This window comes from Anomaloglossus baeobatrachus, chromosome 11 (assembly GCF_048569485.1).
Source record: "Anomaloglossus baeobatrachus isolate aAnoBae1 chromosome 11, aAnoBae1.hap1, whole genome shotgun sequence".
NCBI classification, from domain to species: Eukaryota; Metazoa; Chordata; class Amphibia; order Anura; family Aromobatidae; genus Anomaloglossus; species Anomaloglossus baeobatrachus.
Window position 1 is genome coordinate 56,427,319 of NC_134363.1, and position 21,020 is coordinate 56,448,338.

Below are 21,020 nucleotides of genomic sequence, written 5' to 3' on the forward strand. Positions count from 1 at the left end.
ATCTGTGGCATCTCACGGTCGGCCAACCGTGGGCACTACCAGACCGACCAGACTTACTGTCCCAAGGGCCGTTTTTTCCATCGGAATTCTGCGGCCCTGAACCTGACTGTGTGGCCATTGAGTCCTGGATCCTAGGGTCTTCAGGATTATCCCAAGGGGTCGTTGCCACCATGACACAGGCTAAGAAGCCCACGTCCGCTAAGATCTACCACAGAACGTGGAGGATATTCTTATCCTGGTGCTCTGCTCAGGGAGTGTCTCCCTGGCCATTTGCATTGCCTACCTTTCTTTCTTTCCTGCAATCTGGGTTAGAAAAAGGTTTGTCGCTCGGCTCCCTTAAAGGGCAAGTCTCGGCGCTATCCGTCTTTTTTCAGAAGCGTCTAGCAGGACTTCCTAAGGTGCGCACGTTCCTGCAGGGGGTTTGTCATATTGTACCCCCGTACAAGCGGCCGTTAGATCCATGGGATCTGAACAGGGTACTAGTTGCCCTCCAGAAGCCGCCCGTCGAGCCTCTGAGGGAGGTTTCACTTTCTAGACTATCACAGAAAGTGGCTTTTCTGGTAGCGATCACATCTCTTCGGAGAGTGTCTGAGCTAGCAGCGCTGTCATCCAAGGCTCCCTTCCTGGTCTTCCACCAGGACAAGGTAGTGCTGCGCCCCATTCAGGAGTTTCTCCCGAAGGTGGTATCCTCTTTTCATCTTAATCAGGATATCTCTTTGCCTTCGTTTTGTCCTCATGCAGTTCATCGGTATGAGAAGGATTTACATTTGTTAGATCTGGTGAGAGCACTCAGAATCTACATTTCCCGCACGGCGCCCCTGCGCCGTTCGGACGCACTCTTTGTCCTTGTCGCTGGTAAGCGCAAAGGGTCGCAGGCTTCTAAGGCCACCCTGGCTCGATGGATCAAAGAACCAATTCTTGAAGCCTACCGTTCTGCTGGGCTTCCGGTTCCATCAGGGCTGAAGGCCCATTCTACCAGAGCCGTGGGTGCGTCCTGGGCATTGTGACACCAGGCTACGGCTCAACAGGTGTGCCAGGCAGCTTCCTGGTCGAGTCTGCACACTTTCACCAAACATTATCAGGTGCATACCTATGCTTCGGCGGACGCCAGCCTAGGTAGAAGAGTCCTGCAGGCGGCAGTTGCCTCCCCGTAGGGGAGGGCTGTCTTGCAGCTCTAACATGAGGTATTTCTTTACCCACCCAGGGACAGCTTTTGGACGTCCCAATCGTCTGGGTCTCCCAATGGAGCGCCGAAGAAGAAGGGAATTTTGTTACTTACCGTAAATTCCTTTTCTTCTAGCTCCTATTGGGAGACCCAGCACCCGCCCTGTTGTCCTTCGGGATTTTTGGGTTTTTTCGGGTACACATGTTGTTCATGTTGAACGGTTTTTCAGTTCTCCGATGTTACTCGGAGTGAATTTGTTTAACCAAGTTATTGGCTTTCCTCCTTCTTGCTTTTGCACTAAAACTGGTGAGCCAGTGATCCCACTGGGGGTGTATAGCCAGAAGGGGAGGGGCCTTACACTTTTTAGTGTAATGCTTTGTGTGGCCTCCGGAGGCAGTAGCTATACACCCAATCGTCTGGGTCTCCCAATAGGAGCTAGAAGAAAAGGAATTTACGGTAAGTAACAAAATTCCCTTCTTCTTTCGGCTGCTCTCCGCTTCTATTGGACGGCTGCCGTGTGACATCGCTGTTACGCTGCACAAACCGCCCCCTTAGAAAGGAGGCGGTTCACCGGCCACAGCGACGTCGCTAGGCAGGTAATTGTGTGATGGGGACTAACAGTATTGGTCACCACGGGCAGCGATTTGCCCGTGACGCACAAACGACGGGGGCGGGTACTTTCACCAGCAACATTGGCTACGTGTAAAGCCCCCTTTAGTCAGTGACTTGTCAAAAGGTGAAGTATTCTGCTGGTCATCTTTCTAGATTGGGGGCCTCTGCTTAAAATTATAAATTATACTGAAGGGTCCCCTGTATAACCGGGGGGGTTTAACTGCCTTTTATGAATCATGAACATAATAGGATTGTGGCCGGAAAGCATTGAGGATTTCTGGTAACGATAAAGTTGTCTGCCTGAGCTGTGTACAGCCGTGCTATATGGGGAATGTATATTTTAGGACTGGCCGTCGTGGTGCTGGCAGTATCTCTCGCCATACATAGATATTACTGTGTATATACAGCTATATACTTGTGCTCATATTGAACATCTGTTCAATTTTCTATCAACAGGTCACACTTGAACGCTGCAATGTCTAACCTGGGAGACCAACTGAGCCCTGAATGGTGAGTTTCCTCCACTAACTAAATAGTCACATCCTATTGATATATAGATAAGGCTGATTAACATTCTTTTTTTTTTTTCCCGATCTGATTCTTTGCAGGGCTCAGCAGTACAGTGCGGGTAGAGATGGCAATTTAGAAAGCCCAATGCATGAGAATCCCGAGTGGGAGAAGGCGCGGCAAGCTCTGGCAAATATAAGTAAAGCGAATACCGCTAAGGGATCAACTGATGGGCAAGATAACGCACAGGTAATAAGGGGAGACGATGAGCCCATGCGGTGTGGATGGGATTTTGGTTTGGTAAGGGAAGGCACAACACTGTACGTTACATTTCTTATATATGTACTCGAACAAATCCGATTAAAGTACCCCTGTGCTCTGATCATACACTGAGCTATCTATTAAAAGCCCAGCATGTATCTTCTGGAGCATTAAACCAGATTGAGAATCTGGAATATGTACGATTTGTAGGTTCGGAAAAATATAGAGGCATTGTCCCCAGAGCACAGAGCCTCCATTTCTCAACTATAATGTACATTCACAGGTTGACATTTGACTGACAGTTTGCAAAGGGGATGTGCTGCTGTCAATATTCATATTGTATGAAGGCCAATCTTGTTGGTTTTTTTTTTTGTTTTTGTTACTATTAATGCAATTTTTTTTTCCCCTTTCTCTTTTCCAGTATTCAGCATCACAGAACGATGCAGCGATGCAACAGTATTATCAGTGGTATTCACAGTACAATTACCCCTATGCTTACAACTACTATTACCCCATGGTAGGTATCTGATTTCTGTTCACCTTTGTGGAGTAAGAGGTGCTATAATAGTGGTTGCATAATTTCATTTATTGGGACGAGAATAGACGAGTGGGTCTCTCCACCATTGTCCATGGTATGTAAAGAAATTATCTTACAAAGTACGATGGACGGGGATGTAAAATGCCACCAAGAGCAAGGCTGTATATCCCTGTATATAGTGCTTGATCTTTGCTCGTCCTGATAAACGCAATCTATTTCAATTTAATTATTGATTGTACTTCTAATCTGAAGAATATAGTTAATATATTATTTCTATGTATTTTGTAGCAGAATGTGTATGGAGGATACAATGCCTCTGGTCAGTATGGTATGTCTGGTGGTTATCAAGGATCGCAGGGTCAGCAAAGTGGACAGCACCAGGGGAGTGTAAATCAGGTATGCCGGGTTATATATCTGGAGACGCCGGTTATTATTATCCTTTTTAAACATTAATGGGATTAGGTCATGTAACAGTATTTAACATCTACCAGATCGGTGATAATGTAGATCTCCTGGGGTCACACCTCTGTGGCCCAGATGGGTCATGAGAAATTAAGGGGCCATATTCACTTTGGATCAGGAGACACTACCTCTCCAATCTATGGTCTAATGATCACAATGAACAGAGCCTGACTATCTATCGTTCTGGTGATTGGTACCAGTGTCTCAGTTGGGACCCCCAACTATCGAATTTTACATTTACAGTCTATCCTGTGTTTTGATATGAACCTTGCTCAGCAACCTGGGGTATTACCTAATGTTACCGTCCCATCCTCTTAAGTGAGTTTCATGATTTAAAAGGGGCTTCTGATTTTAGAAAACTTGTGTTCCTTGGCTGCAGTCTTTAAAAAAAAAATAAAAAAAATTTATATATATATATATATATATATATATATATATATATATATATATATATATAATATATATATGTGTGTAGCGTCGCTGCTCTTTGTGGCTGTTGTGATGTCATCACTGTTAACAGCTACACCTAATAACTAAGCTCAGTGGCTCTGCCCGAGTTGATGACCTGCGCTGATCTCGCTGATTGGCTGCAGCGCTGTCAAAGTGGCATAAGCGCTGCAGAAAATTACTCGCCCCTAGCATCAGTGGAGACTGCGCTGGAGCTGGGGATTATGAGTGAAGCACAGGTGTGGTAGAAGATTTCCAAAACTATAGAACCCCTTTAACCTGCTGCTTTTCTGTCACATATTGATACGTTACATTCATGTTTCCAGCCCGGTGTTCCTGGTCTAGAAGATGGGATGCCTTACTCAGCAATCCAGTCTCAAGCGGCTGCCTCTACTAACCCGACTTCGCCACATCACCAACATGCCCACCATAATATGTCGCAGTCCTGTCCACAAAACACAGCAGGTGGCAAACAACTCTCGCCCCAGCATTCATCCAATAATGCCATCAACTACAATCAGCATTCCTATGGCGAGAGCCCCAAATCCAAGAAAGGGCAACAACTATGGAACCGAATGAAACGTAAGTTGTCCCTTCCATAGAGCAGCAGCTTGGAACTGTTCATAGGCAGAAAACGCCCCCAATGTCAGCGCTTTCAATGAACGCAGAGGCTGTAAAAAGCTTCTGTTCTGATTGAGTGCAGATAATGGTTCAGTTGGGTGGGATCTGACTGTTTTCTTACTAACCTTAGTGAGTGTGTGTGCCATTTTCTCATTTTGTCCTTTCTGTTTTTAATAGAGGCTCCAGGAGCGGGTGGCCTGAAGTTTAATATCCAGAAGCGTCCACTTGTAATGTCCAATCAGAACTTTGCACCCAATGAGCCGCACGGTAGCCATACTGGCCTGTCACAGCACGGTCGCGTGCATCACCACATGCTACAGCAGCAGCAGCAGCAACCGGAGAAGATCCATGAACACAGGTAGATTTTGGTTTCTCTTTCTGTAGGACTCTATTACTTGAACACTGTTTATCGCTGTTTTAGCTATACACTTTCTTTTAATCTGAAAAAATTCCAATGCATTTTTTTTTTTCATATTTTTGCTGAGTAGTTCCTCAAAGCCTGAAGATTGGCCTCCAGCTATGAAGGAGTATGTCCAACGCTGCTTTACAGCATGTGAGAGTGAGGAAGACAAAGATCGAACAGAAAAGCTGCTAAAAGAAGTCTTGCAGGCCAGATTACAAGATGGATCTGCCTACACCATAGATTGGAGTCGAGAGCCTTTGCCAGGGTATGTGTTAAAATGACTATCCAATATGTCCTTATTTAAAAAAAAAAAAAAAAATTACAAATGGACCTATGAAGTATAAAAGCAAAAAAGAACATATATTCTAACAGACCTCATCTGTTCTGCCATACTGCTGCCTTTCTCCCTTTTAGTATCTTGGCTTCCTCTTAAGGCAGGGGGCATCACGTGATCACTGCAGCAGCCTGATCGGCTGCAGCCTTCACGTTCTAGCTAAGGCTAAGTTCACACTTTCATTGTTTTGCTTCCGTCGCATTGAGGAATTACAAAATATTTCTTTCTTTTTCGCTCCTAATTGGGAGACCCAGACAATTGGGTGTATAGCTACTGCCTCCGGAGGCCGCACAAAGTACTACACTTAAAAGTGTAAGGCCCCTCCCCTTCTGGCTATACACCCCCCCGTGGGAGCACGGGTCCCTCAGTTTTTGCTTTGTGCGAAGGAGGTCAGACACGCACGCATAGCTCCACTGTTTAGTCAGCAGCAGCTGCTGACTATGTCGGATGGAAGAAAAGAGGGCCCATTCTAGGGCCCCCAGCATGCTCCCTTCTCACCCCACTTTCTGTCGGCGGTGTTTGTTAAGGTTGAGGTACCCATTGTGGGTACGGAGGCTGGAGCCCACATGCTGATTCCTTCCCCACCCCCATTAGGGCTCTGGGTGAAGTGGGACTTTACCGGTCTCCAGGCACAGGAGACCGTGCTCCATCCACAGCCCCTGGAGAAGCCGCTGGATATGGAGCTGAGTATCGTCAGGGACATGGCCCTGCTCCGTCAAGGTACTCTGTGTCCCCGTGCATACGCGCGCACACCGCAGCATTGCTGGGTGTGTTAGTGCGCCGGGGACATCAGCGCTGCTGCGCTTGTGCCATTTCCTCACTACAGCTCGGCTGAGTGGGTAGACCAGGGCGAACGGTCGCGCCGGCCGCTGGGGTCAGTCGCACTGTGACACGGCTGGGACTTGTGGTGCGCCGGGGACTTCCGCGCTGGCCATGCATATATCTCGGCCGCGCTTATTACTACAGTCCCCGGCTTTTGCGGCCTAGTTCGTCTCGTGCCCGCCTCCGCACCTGCCAGTCAGGAGGAGGGCGGGACGCTGTACAGAGCATCAGCACTGAGGGCTGGAGTCTTTTTTACATACTCCAGCCCTCACACTAGGCACAGGGGGACTCAGTTTCCCGCACTTTTGTCTGTGGCACGCCCACGGTCCGCCCCTCTTCACAGGACGCCGGCAGCCATTCCTGCCTGCACGCTGAGCTGCAGAGGGGAGACGGGGAGACCCAGACACGGGATTCTACGGCCTCATACCCGCTGTTCAGCGGGCGGTAAGCAGCCCTCAAGGGCTCACCCCCACTTGTGCCGTTTTGTGTACCTGGTATTTTGTGTTTGCAAATACTGACACTGTACGGTCGCTGGTGTTCTCGGCTATATACCCTCCTAGATTACAAGGAGGCAACAGCATGTCGTCCGCAAAACGCAAGGGTGCCAAGGCACAGACGTTATATGCTGCCTGTACCGCATGTGGGGCTGCTCTACCGGCAGGTTCCACTGACCCCCATTGTGTGCAGTGCTCGGCCCCTGTGACACTTGCACCAGGTGACAGGAACGGAGTTTGCAGCTTTTGCTGACAGATTGTCTATGACTATGTCTAAAATTCTTGAAACATTGCAGTCTAGACCAGTGACTCAGATCACGGACACTGTTGAATCATTGCTCCCTGGTCCCCCTCAGCTGGAACACTTCCGTGCTCCGGGGGGGTCACACGCACCCCAGGGTGACGTCTCTGACTCGGACGACAGTCCCAGACACCCTAAACGGGCTCGCTATGAGGGGCCCTCAACTTCGTCTCACTGGTCAGGATCCCAGCGGGATGAATCTATGGGTGATGAGGCGGATGTAACTGACCAGGATTCTGATCCTGGGACCGCTCTCAATCTGGATACACCGGATGGTGACGCCATAGTGAATGATCTTATAGCGTCCATCAATAAGATGTTAGATATTTCTCCGCCAGCTCCTCCTGCGGAGGAGTCAGCTTCACAGCATGAGAAATTCCATTTCAGATATCCCAAGCGTAAATTAAGCTCTTTTCTGGACCACGCTGACTTTAGAGACGCAATCCAGAAACACCACGCTTATCCTGATAAGCGGTTTTCCAAACGGCTTAAAGATACACGCTATCCTTTCCCCCCTGACGTGGTCAAGGGCTGGACCCAGTGTCCCAAGGTGGATCCTCCAATCTCCAGGCTCGCAGCTAGATCCTTAGTTGCAGTAGAAGATGGAGCGGCACTTAAAGATGCCACTGATAGACAGATGGAGCTCTGGTTGAAATCCATCTATGAAGCTATTGGAGCGTCGTTGGCGCCAGCATTCGCAGCCGTATGGGCACTCCAAGCTATTTCAGCTGGGCTTACGCAAGTCGACTCAGTCACACGTACATCTGCTCCGCAGGTGGCACCATTGACCTCTCAAATGTCTGCATTCGCGTCTTACGCGATTAATGCTGTCCTAGACTCTACGAGCCGTACGGCGGTGGCGTCAGCCAACTCCGTGGTTTTACGCAGAGCCCTGTGGTTGAGAGAATGGAAGGCAGATTCTTCTTCCAAGAAGTGCTTAACCAGTTTGCCTTTTTCTCGTGACCGATTGTTTGGTGAGCGTTTGGATGAAATCATTAAACACTCCAAGGGTAAGGATTCATCCTTACCTCAACACAGACAAAACAAACCCCAACAAAGGAGGGGTCAGTCTGGTTTTCGGTCCTTTCGAGGCTCAGGCAGGTCCCAATTCTCCTCGTCCAAAAGGACTCAAAAGGATCAGAGAGGCTCAGATTCTTGGCGGACTCAATCACGCCCAAAAAAGACAGCAGGAAGAACCGTTACCAAGACGGCTTCCTCATGACTCTCAGCCTCCTCTCTCCGCATTCTCGGTCGGTGGCAGGCTCTCCCGCTTTGGCGACATTTGGCTGTCACAGGTCAAAGACCGTTGGGTGAGGGACATTCTGTCTCACGGGTACAGGATAGAGTTCAGCTCTCGTCCTCCAACTCGTTTCTTCAGAACTTCTCCACCGCCCGACCGGGCCGATGCTCTGCTGCAGGCGGTGGCCGCTCTAAAGGCGGAAGGAGTGGTGACTTCCGTTCCTCTTCAGGAACAAGGTCACGGTTTTTACTCCAATTTGTTTGTGGTGCCAAAGAAGGACGGGTCGTTTCGTCCCGTCCTGGATCTAAAGTTGCTCAACAAACACGTAAAAACCAGGAGATTCCGGATGGAATCTCTCCGCTCCGTCATCGCCTCAATGTCTCAAGGAGATTTCCTAGCATCAATAGACATCAAAGATGCTTATCTCCACGTACCGATTGCGCCAGAGCATCAGCGTTTTCTACGCTTCGTTATAGGAAGCGAACACCTGCAGTTCGTAGCGCTTCCTTTCGGGCTGGCAACAGCCCCTCGGGTCTTCACCAAGGTCATTGCAGCAGTAGTAGCAGTCCTGCACTCACAGGGTCACTCTGTGATCCCGTATCTGGACGATCTGCTGATAAAGGCACCCTCTCAAGAGGCATGCCAACACAGTCTGAACGTGGCACTGAAGACTCTCCAGAGGTTCGGGTGGATTGTCAACTTTTCAAAGTCAAATCTAACCCCGACCCAATCACTAACATATCTTGGCATGGAGTTTCATACTCTCTCAGCGATAGTGAAACTTCCACTGGACAAGCAGTGCTCGCTGCAGACAGGGGTGCAATCTCTTCTTCAGAGCCAGTCGCACTCCTTGAGGCGCCTCATGCATTTCCTAGGGAAAATGGTGGCAGCAATGGAAGCAGTCCCTTTCGCGCAGTTTCATCTGCGCCCTCTACAATGGGACATTCTCCGCCAATGGGACGGGAAGTCGACGTCCCTCGACAGGGATGTCTCCCTCTCTCAGACAGCCAAGGACTCTCTCCGGTGGTGGCTTCTTCCCACCTCATTGTCAAAAGGAAGGTCGTTTCTACCCCCATCCTGGGCGGTGGTCACGACAGATGCGAGCCTATCAGGGTGGGGAGCAGTGTTTCTTCACCACAGGGCTCAGGGTACGTGGACTCAGAAAGAGTCCACCCTTCAGATCAATGTTCTGGAAATCAGAGCAATTTTTCTTGCCCTGCGAGCCTTCCAACAGTGGCTGGCAGGCAAGCAGATCCGGATTCAGTCGGACAATTCCACAGCGGTGGCGTACATCAACCACCAAGGGGGAACACGCAGTCGGCAAGCCTTCCAGGAAGTCCGGCGGATTCTGACGTGGGTGGAAGACACAGCATCCACCATATCCGCAGTTCACATCCCAGGCGTGGAAAACTGGGAAGCAGACTTTCTAAGTCGCCAGGGCATGGACGCAGGAGAATGGTCCCTCCACCCGGACGTGTTTCAGGAGATCTGTCGCCGCTGGGGGATGCCGGACGTCGACCTGATGGCGTCACGGCACAACAACAAGGTCCCGGTTTTCATGGCACGGTCTCACGATCACCGAGCTCTGGCGGCAGACGCCTTAGTTCAAGATTGGTCGCAGTTCCAGCTACCTTATGTGTTCCCACCTCTGGCATTATTGCCCAGAGTGCTCCGCAAGATCAGGTCCGACTGCCGCCGCGCCATTCTCGTCGCTCCAGACTGGCCAAGGAGGTCGTGGTACCCGGATCTGTGGCATCTCACAGTAGGCCAACCGTGGGCGCTACCAGACCGTCCAGACTTGCTGTCTCAAGGGCCGTTTTTCCATCTGAATTCAGCGGCCCTGAACCTGACTGTGTGGCCGTTGAGTCCTGGATCCTAGGGACCTCAGGTTTATCTCATGAAGTTGTTGCCACCATGAGACAGGCTAGGAAACCATCCTCCGCCAAGATCTACCACAGGACGTGGAAGATATTCCTATCTTGGTGCTCTGCCCAGGGAGTTTCTCCCTGGCCATTTGCATTGCCTATTTTTCTTTCCTTCCTGCAGTCTGGGTTGGAAAAAGGTTTGTCGCTGAGCTCCCTTAAAGGTCAAGTTTCCGCGCTATCCGTATTTGTTCAGAAACGCCTAGCGCGACTTCCTAAGGTACGCACGTTCCTGCAAGGGGTTTGTCATATCGTTCCCCCTTACAAACGGCCATTGGAACCCTGGGATCTGAACAAGGTTCTAATTGCTCTCCAGAAGCCGCCTTTCGAGCCTATGAAGGAGATTTCTTTTTCTCGGCTTTCACAGAAAGTGGCTTTTCTAGTGGCGGTCACGTCTCTTCGGAGAGTGTCAGAGCTGGCGGCGTTATCTTGCAAATCTCCCTTCCTGGTGTTTCACCAAGATAAGGTAGTTCTGCGTCCAATTCCAGAGTTTCTTCCCAAGGTGGTATCTTCCTTTCATCTCAATCAGGATATCACTTTACCATCTTTGTGTCCGCATCCAGTTCACCAATTTGAAAAGGGTTTGCATCTGTTGGACCTGGTGAGAGCACTCAGGATCTACATTTCCCGCACGGCGCCTATGTGCCGTTCGGATGCACTCTTTATCCTGGTCGCTGGTCAGCATAAAGGGTCGCAAGCTTCCAAATCCACCCTTGCGCGGTGGATCAAGGAACCAATTCTTCACACCTACCGTTCTGCTGGGCTTCCGATTCCATCTGGACTGAAGGCCCATTCTACCAGAGCCGTGGGTGCGTCCTGGGCATTACGGCATCAGGCTACGGCTCAGCAGGTGTGCCAGGCGGCTACCTGGTCGAGTCTGCACACTTTTACCAAGCATTATCACGTGCATACCTACGCTTCGGCGGATGCCAGCCTAGGTAGACAAGTCCTTCAGGCGGCGGTGGCCCACCTGTAAGAAAGGGCTGCTTGACAGCCCTATCATGAGGTATTCTTTTACCCACCCAGGGACTGCTTTTGGACGTCCCAATTGTCTGGGTCTCCCAATTAGGAGCGAAAAAGAAGGGAATTTCTTCGTCGCTCCATTGGGAGACCCAGACGATTGGGTGTATAGCTACTGCCTCCGGAGGCCACACAAAGCATTACACTAAAAAGTGTAAGGCCCCTCCCCTTCTGGCTATACACCCCCAGTGGGATCACTGGCTCACCAGTTTTCTGCTTTGTGCGAAGGAGGTCAGACATCCACGCATAGCTCCACTGTTTAGTCAGCAGTAGCTGCTGACTATATCGGATGGAAGAAAAGAGGGCCCATATAGGGCCCCCAGCATGCTCCCTTCTCACCCCGCTTGTGGTTTGTAAGGTTGAGGTACCTATTGCTGGTACGGCGGCTGGAGCCCACATGCTGTTTTCCTTCCACATCCCCCTGAGGGGCTCTGAGGAAGTGGGATCTTACCGGCCCCAAAGCCCTGAGGCCGGGCTCCATCCACAGACCCATTGAACCTGCTGGATACGGAGCTGGGTACCGTTCAGGGACATGGCCCTGCACCATTCAGGTACTCTGTGTCCCCGTACACACAGGCACAGCACACTCCAGACTTGCTGGGTGTGCTAGTGCGCCGGGGACAGTAAAGGGTTACAGTCACTGCAGCCTAGCTGAGTGACTTTATTTATTGGGAACTACCGCGCCGGACGCTCGGGAGCGGCGGCGCGGCTGGGACTTGTAGTGCGCCGGGGACTTAGCGCCGACCGCGCTTTTACGGCGGCGGCGCTTATAAATCCAGTCCCCGGCTTTTGCGGCCTAGCTCCGCTTCGTTCCCGCCCCCACCCTGTCAATCAGGGTAGGGGAGAGACGCTGTACAATCAGCAGCGCCGAGGGCTGGAGCCTTATTTACATGCTCCAGCCCTCTCACTGGACACTGTGGGACGCCGGTTTCCCGTTCTGACTTGGGGGCACGCCCACGGCCCGCCCCTACTCTCACGAGCTGGAGAAGGACGCCGGCAGCCATTCCTGCAGTCCGAGCTGAGAGATCGGACTCTGGGCAACCAGGCACAGGACTAGGGCGACCACACACCCGCTTATAGGCGGGCGGTAAGCGGCACCTGAAGTGCTGACCCCACTAAATACCGCAGTTGTCCATTTGTATTTTTATGCTTACACTGCATAGGTCGCTATTTTTGGCTATATGCCCTCTTAGATGGCGACACATCAGCAGCAGGAAAGCAGGGGTGCTAAGGCACAGGCTTTCTATGCTGCTTGTATTGCATGTACTGAAGTGTTCATGTGTATTTATGCTTGTATGCTATACACTGCACTGTACGGTCGCTAGTCTGGGCCATTTTCGCCTAGAATGACTAGGCTACAGCAGCAGAAAAGCAGGGGTGCTGAGGCACAGGTTTTTTCTATGCTGCTTGTATTGCAGGGGTTGCAGTGTTCATTTGTACTTATGCTTGTATGCTATACATTGCACTGTATGGTCGATATTCTGGGCTATATTCCCCTAGATGGCTAGTCTATAGCAGCAGAAAAGCAGGGGTGCCAAGGCACAGGCTTTCTATGCTGCTTGTATTGCATGTGCTGCAGTGTTCATTGTACTTTATGCTTGTATGCTATACATTGCATTGTACGGTCGCCATTCTTGGCTCTATGTCCTAGATGGCTAGTCGGCAGCAGCATATAAGCTACACAGGCTTTCGATGCTGTTTTTACTGCATGTGATACTGTTCCACGGCACTGAACCCCATTGTGTGCAATGCTCCCCTGGAGCACTTGGTCAGCCGGGGTCTCTACTAGACGTGGCCAAAGGAACCACCTGTCAACCCTGTCCAAGGACAGGGATGGAGTTGCAATGGGATAGAGACTTGCAGTCCGGACAGGCCATGGGCAATCTGGATCATTGCTCCCTGGCCACCCTCATTGGGAATAAAATCGGTGCTCCGGGGGGGGTCCCAGGAGGCTCTCTGTATTATGAGGCAGACGTAGCTCATCAGGACCTTGATCCTGACACCGCTCTCAATCCGGATACACCGGATGGTGACGCCATAAGGAATGATCCTATAGCGTCCATCAATGGAATGTTGGATCTTTCTCCCTCAGCTCCCCCAGCGGAGGAGTCAGCTTCACAGCAGGAGAAGTCCCATTTCAGTAGCTCAAACGTATATTGAGTGTTTTTCTGGCCACGCTGACTTCAGAGAAGCAGTCCAGGAACACCACGCTTACCAGATAAGCATTTTTCTTCAGCGCTCTATTGGGAGACCCAGACGATTGACGATTGGGGTATAGCTACTGCCCTCTGGAGGCCACACAAAGCACTACATCAAAAGTGCAAGGCCCCTCCCCCTCTGGCTATACCCCCCCGTGGTATCACGGGTTCTCCTGTTTTAGCTTTGTGTGCGAAGGAGGTCAGACATCCATGCATAGCTCCACAGATTTTAGTCAGCAGTAGCTGCTGACTATTTCGGATGGAAGAAAAGAGGACACATATAGTGTCCCCAGCATGCTCCCTTCTCACCCCTGGATGGTGTTGTAAGGTTGAGGTACCTATTGCTGGTACAGGGCTGGAGCCTGACATGCTGTTTTCCTTCCACATTCCCTGGTAGGGCTCTGTGGAAGTGGGATCCTGCCGGCCTCTCAGCTCTGACGCCGGGCTCCATCCACAGACCCATTAGAACCTGTTGGAGACGGAGCAGGAGTACGATCAGGGACAGGCCCTGCATCATACAGGTACTCTGTGTCCCCGGCAGGCACAGACACACTCCGGGCTGGCTGGGTGTTGTAGTGCGCCGGGGACCGCAACGTTGGAGTTAGTGTCCCTACAGATTACTGGGGGATTTTTTGTGTATGGGAACGCAGCGCCGACCCCCTCTGGACCGGGCGGCGCTGCTGTGACTTGTGGTGCGCCGGGGATCCGCCGTCCGCGCTTTTACGGCGGCGGCGGTTATAAATTGAGTCCCCGGCTTTTTGGGCCTAGGACGCCGGCAGCTCCGATTCGTTCCCGCCCCCACCCTGTCATTCAGGGTAGGGGAGAGACGCTGTTCGCTAGCAGCGACGAGGGCTGGAGCCTGATTTACATGCTCCAGCCCTCACACTAGGCACAGAGGGAAGCAGGCTTCCCGCTCTTGGCCAGGAACGCCCAGGGCCCGCCCCCCTTCTCTCTCAGACGCCGGCAGCCATTACATGCAGTCTGGCTGGAGGAAGGACGCAAGGCTCTGGGAGACCTGGACTAGGGGCTATCTGGCGACCACACACTCGCTTTTTAAGCGGGCGGTAAGCGATTTGTCTGTGCTGGTTCCTCTAGTGCCTCACGGTGTATCGGTGTACTGTACAGATATATAGATATTGTATTTCTTGCACTGTGAGGTCGCTTCTGGCTGCATCTCCCAGATCATTCTGTGGAAGCAGCAACATGCCATCCTCAAAACGCAAGGCTGCCAAGGCCAGGGCTGTGTGTGCTGCGTGTGCTGCATGTGGGGCTAATCTACCAGCAGGCTCCCATTGTGTGCAATGCTCCGACCCGGTGCTGCTTCGCCAGCCGGAGTCAGGAGAGGTAGTGACCCAGGCTGAGACGCTTGTAAGTTCTGCCCCGGTGACAGGGACAGACTTTGCAGTTTTTGCGGATAATATGTCTGTGTCTATGGCAAAAATCCTTGAAACCTTGCAATCTATGCATGGGGCTCAGTCTTTGGACACGGCGAGGCCTCTGTCCTCAGGTCCCCCTCACTTGGATTTAATCCAGCCCACAGGGGGGTCCCCGGCTTCACAGGCCGAGGATTATGACTCAGATGATAGCCCCAGCCACCCTAAGCGAGCTCGCTGGGAAAGACCCTCGACGTCATCACACTGCTCAGGGTCTCAGCGCAATCAGTCTCCCTGTGATGTGTCTGATGAGAGTGATCAGGAATCCATTCCTGGAATCCCTCTCAACCTGGATACCCCTGATGGGGATGCCATGGTAAACGACCTTATCTCAGCCATCAATAGGCTGTTGGATATTTCTCCCCCAGCCCCTTCAGCAGAAGAGGCGGCTGCGGAGCAGGAGAAGTTTCGTTTCCTTTATCCCAAGCGTAAATTGAGTGCTTTGTTGGATCACGCTGACTTCAGAGAATCAATCCAGAAGCACGACGCTCACCCAGAAAGGCGTTTCTCTAAACGATCTAAAGATACGCGTTTCCCTTTCCCCCCTGAGGTGGTCAAGCGCTGGACACAGTGTCCAAAGGTAGACCCCCCGATTTCCAAACTCGCAGCTAGGTCCATAGTTGCAGTGGAGGATGGGGCTTCACTTAAAGATGCCAATGACAGACAGATGGACCTTTGGTTAAAATCTGTCTATGAAGCTATCGGCGCGTCGTTTGCTCCGGCATTCGCAGCCGTATGGGCACTCCAGGCTATTTCAGCTGGCTTAGCAAAAGTGGATGCTATCATACATCCAGCAGTGCCGCAAGTGGCGCACCTTACCACGCAGATGTCGGCGTTTGCGTCTTACGCTATCAATGCGGTCCTAGAATCTACCAGTCGCACCTCAATGGCGTCCGCCAATTCGGTAGTTTTGCGCAGAGCCTTGTGGTTAAAGGACTGGAAAGCAGATGCTGGTTCCAAAAAATGTTTAACCAGTTTGCCTTTATCTAGAGATAGACTGTTTGGCGAGCCATTGGCTGATATCATTAAGCAGTCCAAGGGTAAAGACTCCTCTTTACCACAACCCAGAACAACCAAACCTCAGCAGAAAAAGTGGCAGCAGAGGGTTCAGTCCTTTCGAGGTTCGGGCAAGTCACCATTTACCTCGTCCAAAGGGACTCAGAGGACGCAAAGAAACTCAGATTCGTGGCGGGCTCACACGCGCCCCAAGAAAGCAAATGGAGGTACCGCTTCCAAAGCGGCTACCTCATGACTTCCAGCCCCCTCCCTCCGCATCGCCGGTCGGGGGCAGGCTCTCCCGCTTTTCCGGCATTTGGATGTCACAGGTCAAAGACCGGTGGGTGACGGACATTTTGTCTCGCGGGTACAGAATCGAGTTCAATTCTCGTCCTCCAGCTCGGTTCTTCAGAACCTCCCCACATCCAGACCGAGCAGATGCTCTGCTGCAGGCGGTGGACTCCCTAAGAGCGGAAGGAGTGGTGATCCCAGTCCCTCCTCAGGAACAAGGGCAAGGGTTTTACTCCAATCTCTTTGTGGTTCCAAAAAAGGACGGCTCGTTCCGTCCTGTTCTGGACCTAAAACGGCTCAACAAACATGTGCACGCCAGGAAGTTCCGGATGGAAACCCTGCGTTCTGTCATTGCCTCAATGTCCAGAGGAGACTTCCTTGCCTCAATAGACATCAAAGATGCTTATCTCCACGTGCCAATTGCTACAGAACATCAACGTTTTCTACGTTTTGTGATAGGAGACGACCATTTTCAGTTCGTAGCTCTGCCATTTGGTCTGGCGACAGCCCCACGGGTCTTCACCAAGGTCATGGCGGCGGTGGTAGCAGTCTTGCACTCTCAGGGACACTCGGTGATCCCTTACCTAGACGATTTACTGGTCAAAGCTCCCTCTCAAGAGGCATGTCAGCACAGCCTGAATGCTACGCTGGAGACCCTACAGTCTTTCGGATGGATCATCAACTTTCCAAAGTCGATCCTATCACCGACTCAATCACTAACGTATCTTGGCATGGAGTTTCATACTCTAGCAGCGATAGTGAAGCTTCCGCTGGTCAAGCAGCGGTCACTACAGACAGGGGTGCAATCTCTTCTGCAGGGCCAGTTGCATCCCTTGCGGCGCCTCATGCATTTCCTAGGGAAGATGGTGGCAGCCATGGAAGCAGTTCCCTTTGCGCAGTTTCATCTGCGCCCACTTCAATGGGACATTCTCCGCCAATGGGACGGGAAGTCAACGTCCCTGGACAGGAAAGTCTCGCTTTCCCAGACGGCCAAGGACTCCCTACAATGGTGGCTCCTTCCCACATCATTGTCTCAGGGAAGATCCTTCCTGCCCCCATCCTGGGCAGTAGTCACGACAGATGCGAGTCTGTCAGGGTGGGGAGCAGTATTTCTCCACCACAGGGCTCAGGGGACGTGGACTCCGCAGGAGTCCACCCTTCAGATCAATGTTCTGGAGATCAGAGCAGTGTATCTTGCTCTACTGGCCTTCCAACAGTGGCTGGAAGGAAAGCAGATCCGAATCCAATCGGACAACTCCACAGCGGTGGCATACATCAACCACCAAGGAGGGACGCGCAGTCGGCAAGCCTTCCAAGAAGTCCGGCGCATTCTAATGTGGGTGGAGGACAGAGCATCCACCATATCCGCGGTTCACATCCCAGGCGTAGAAAACTGGGAAGCAGACTTCCTCAGTCGCCAGGGCATGGACGCAGGGGAATGGTCCCTTCACCCGGACGTGTTTCAGGAAATCTGTCGCCGCTGGGGAGTGCCGGACGTCGACCTAATGGCATCCCGGCACAACAACAAGGTCCCGGCATTCATGGCGAGGTCGCGCGATCAAAGAGCTCTGGCGGCAGACGCCTTGGTTCAAGATTGGTCGCAGTTTCAGCTCCCATACGTGTTTCCGCCTCTGGCGCTCTTGCCCAGAGTGCTACGCAAGATCAGATCGTGGTCACTGCCAGACCGACCAGACTTACTGTCCCAAGGGCCGTTTTTCCATCAGAATTCTGCGGCCCTGAACCTGACTGTGTGGCCATTGAGTCCTGGATCCTAGCATCTGCTGGATTATCTCAGGGAGTCGTTGCCACAATGAGACAAGCTAGAAAGTCGAATTCGGCTAAGATCTACCACAGAACGTGGAAGATTTTCTTGTCCTGGTGCTCTGCTCAGGGAGTGTCTCCCTGGCCATTTGCATTGCCCAAGTTTCTTTCCTTCCTGCAATCGGGGTTAGAAAAGGGCTTGTCGCTCAGCTCCCTTAAAGGGCAAGTTTCGGCACTATCCGTGTTTTTTCAGAAGCGTCTAGCACGTCTTCCTAAGGTGCGCACGTTCCTGCAGGGGGTCTGTCATATTGTGCCCCCGTACAAGCGGCCGTTAGATCCATGGGATCTGAACAGGGTACTAGTTGCTCTCCAGAAGCCGCCCTTCGAGCCTCTGAAGGAAGTTTCCTTTTCTCGGCTGTCACAGAAAGTGGCGTTTCTTGTTGCGATCACATCGCTTCGGCGAGTGTCTGAGCTGGCAGCTTTGTCATCCAAGGCTCCCTTCCTGGTCTTCCACCAGGACAAGGTAGTGCTGCGCCCTATTCCGGAGTTTCTCCCTAAGGTCGTATCCTCTTTTCATCTTAATCAGGATATATCCTTGCCTTCTTTTTGTCCTCATCCGGTTCACCGGTATGAAAAGGACTAACGTTTGCTAGATCTGGTGAGAGCACTCAGAATCTACATTTCCCGAACGGCGCCCATGCGCCGTGCCGATGCACTTTTTGTCCTTGTCGCTGGTCCGCGCAAGGGGTTGCAGGCTTCTAAAGCCACCCTGGCTCGATGGATCAAAGAACCAATTCTAGAGGCCTACCGTTCTGCGGGGCTTCCGGTTCCTTCAGGGCTAAAAGCCCACTCAACCAGAGCCGTGGGTGCGTCCTGGGCATTTCGTCACCAGGCTTCGGCTCAACAGGTGTGCCAGGCAGCTACCTGGTCCAGTCTGCACACTTTCACCAAGCATTATCAGGTGCATACCTATGCTTCGGCGGATGCCAGCTTAGGTAGAAGAGTCCTGCAGGCGGCAGTGACACCCCTGTAGGGGAGGGCTGTTTTGCAGCTCTAACATGAGGTATTTCTTTACCCACCCAGGGACAGCTTTTGGACGTCCCAATCGTCTGGGTCTCCCAATAGAGCGCTGAAGAAGAAGGGAATTTTGTTACTTACCGTAAATTCCTTTTCTTCTAGCTCTTATTGGGAGACCCAGCACCCGCCCTGTTGTCCTTCGGGATGTTTTTTTGTTGTTTGCGGGTACACATGTTGTTCATGTTGAACGGTTTTTTCAGTTCTCCGATGTTATTCGGAGTTAATTTGTTTAAACCAGTTATTGGCTTCCTCCTTCTTGCTTTGGCACTAAAACTGGAGAACCCGTGATACCACGGGGGGGTATAGCCAGAGGGGGAGGGGCCTTGCACTTTTGATGTAGTGCTTTGTGTGGCCTCCAGAGGGCAGTAGCTATACCCCAATCGTCAATCGTCTGGGTCTCCCAATAAGAGCTAGAAGAAAAGGAATTTACGGTAAGTAACAAAATTCCCTTCTCTCCAAACGTATTAAGGATACACGTTATCCTTTTCCCCCTGACGTGGTCAAGCGCGGGACCCAGGGTCCAAAGGTGGATTCTCCAATCTCCAGGCTTGCGGCTAGAGCTATAGTTGCAGTGGAGTTGGGACTTCACTTAAAGATGCCAGACAGATGGACTCTGGTTGAAATCTGTCTATGAGGCTATCGGCGTGTCGGTTGCTCCGGCATTTACAGCCGTATGGGCACCCTAAGCTTTTCAGCTGTTCTTGCACAGCTGGTCTTGAGCATATGTACTTTTGTGCCGCAGGGGCGTCCGTAACCTCGCAATGTCTGCATTGCGACTTACCCTATTAATGCTGTCCTGGAAGGACAGTCGAGGTTTCGGTCCTTCCCAAGCTCGGGCAGGTCCCAATTGTCCTCGTCCAAAAGAGCTGAAAAGCCTCAGAGGGGCTCAGTTTCCGGGGGCTCAATCACGCCCAAGGAAGGCAGCCGGAGGAACCGCTACCAAGGCGGTCTCCTCATGACTCTCAGCTCTCTCATCTCTCCGCATCCGCGGTTGATGGCAGACTCGCTCGCCTTTGGCGACATTTAGCTGCCACAGGTCATAGACCGGTGGGTGAGGGACATTGTGCCCACGTACACAGGACAGAGTTCTGTTCTCGTCCTCCGACTCGATTCTTCAGAACGTCCCCACCTCCCCACCGAGCCGATGCTCTTCTGCAGGCAGAAGGAGTGGTAATCCCTGTTCCTCTTCAGGAACAAGACACGGTTTTCCTCCAATCTGGTTGTGGTGCCAAAAAAGGATGGCTCTTTCCGTTCCGTTCTGGACCTAAAACTGCTCAACAAGCACATGGAGGCCAGGCGGTTCCGGATGAAACCCTCCGCTCCGTCATTGCCTCAATGTCTCAAGGATATTTCCTAGCATCAATAGACATCAAAGATGCTTATCTCCACGTGCCGATTGCTACAGAGCACCAATGTTTTCTACGTTTCGTGATGGGAGACGACCATCTTCAGTTCGTAGCTCTGCCATTCGGTCTGGCGACAACCCCACGGGTGTTCACCAAGGTCATGGCGGCAGTGGTAGCAGTCTTGCACTCACAGGGACACTCTGTGATCCCTTACTTGGACGATCTACTTGTCAAGGCACCCTCTCAAGAGGCATGCCAACACAGCCTGAATGTTGCGCTGGAGACTCTCCAGACGTTCGGGTGGATCATCGACTTCTCAAAGTCAAGCCTGTCACCGACCCAATCACTAACGTATCTTGGCATGGAGTTTCATACCCTCTCAGCGCTAGTGAAGCTTCCGCTGGACAAGCAGCGGTCACTACAGACTGGGGTGCAGACTCTCCGTCAAGGTCAGTCGCACTCCTTAAGACGCCTCATGCACTTCCTCGGGAAGATGGTGGCGGCAATGGAGGCGGTTCCGTTTGCGCAGTTTCATCTGCGTCCTCTTATTGGGACATTCTCCGCCAATGGGACGGGAAGTCAACATCCCTGAACAGGAAAGTATCCTTTTCACAGAAGGACTCTCTGCAATGGTGGCTTCTTCCCACCTCATTATCACAGGGAAGATCCTTCCTACCACCGTCTTGGGCGGTAGTCACGACAGACGCGAGTCTGTCAGGGTGGGGAGCAGTGTTTCTCCACCACAGGGCTCAGGGTACGTGGACTCAGC

At 51.8% G+C, this 21,020-nt stretch overlaps 1 protein-coding gene across 2 annotated transcripts in view; it reads left to right on the top strand.

Moving 5' to 3' along the window:
* The window catches only part of LENG8 (leukocyte receptor cluster member 8), a 161,486-nt gene that overhangs the window by 7,880 nt on the left and 132,586 nt on the right, over positions 1-21,020 (top strand). The window contains exons 2-8 of one of the 2 annotated variants that reach the window (XM_075327596.1): positions 2,234-2,287; positions 2,386-2,533; positions 2,967-3,062; positions 3,372-3,479; positions 4,319-4,574; positions 4,791-4,971; positions 5,102-5,281. In XM_075327596.1, the coding sequence (XP_075183711.1) occupies positions 2,253-2,287; positions 2,386-2,533; positions 2,967-3,062; positions 3,372-3,479; positions 4,319-4,574; positions 4,791-4,971; positions 5,102-5,281 (1,004 nt within the window). In that variant the 5' untranslated portion in view covers positions 2,234-2,252. The remainder of the gene's footprint in view (positions 1-2,233; positions 2,288-2,385; positions 2,534-2,966; positions 3,063-3,371; positions 3,480-4,318; positions 4,575-4,790; positions 4,972-5,101; positions 5,282-21,020) is intronic. The other variant, XM_075327597.1, reaches the window with a different exon arrangement.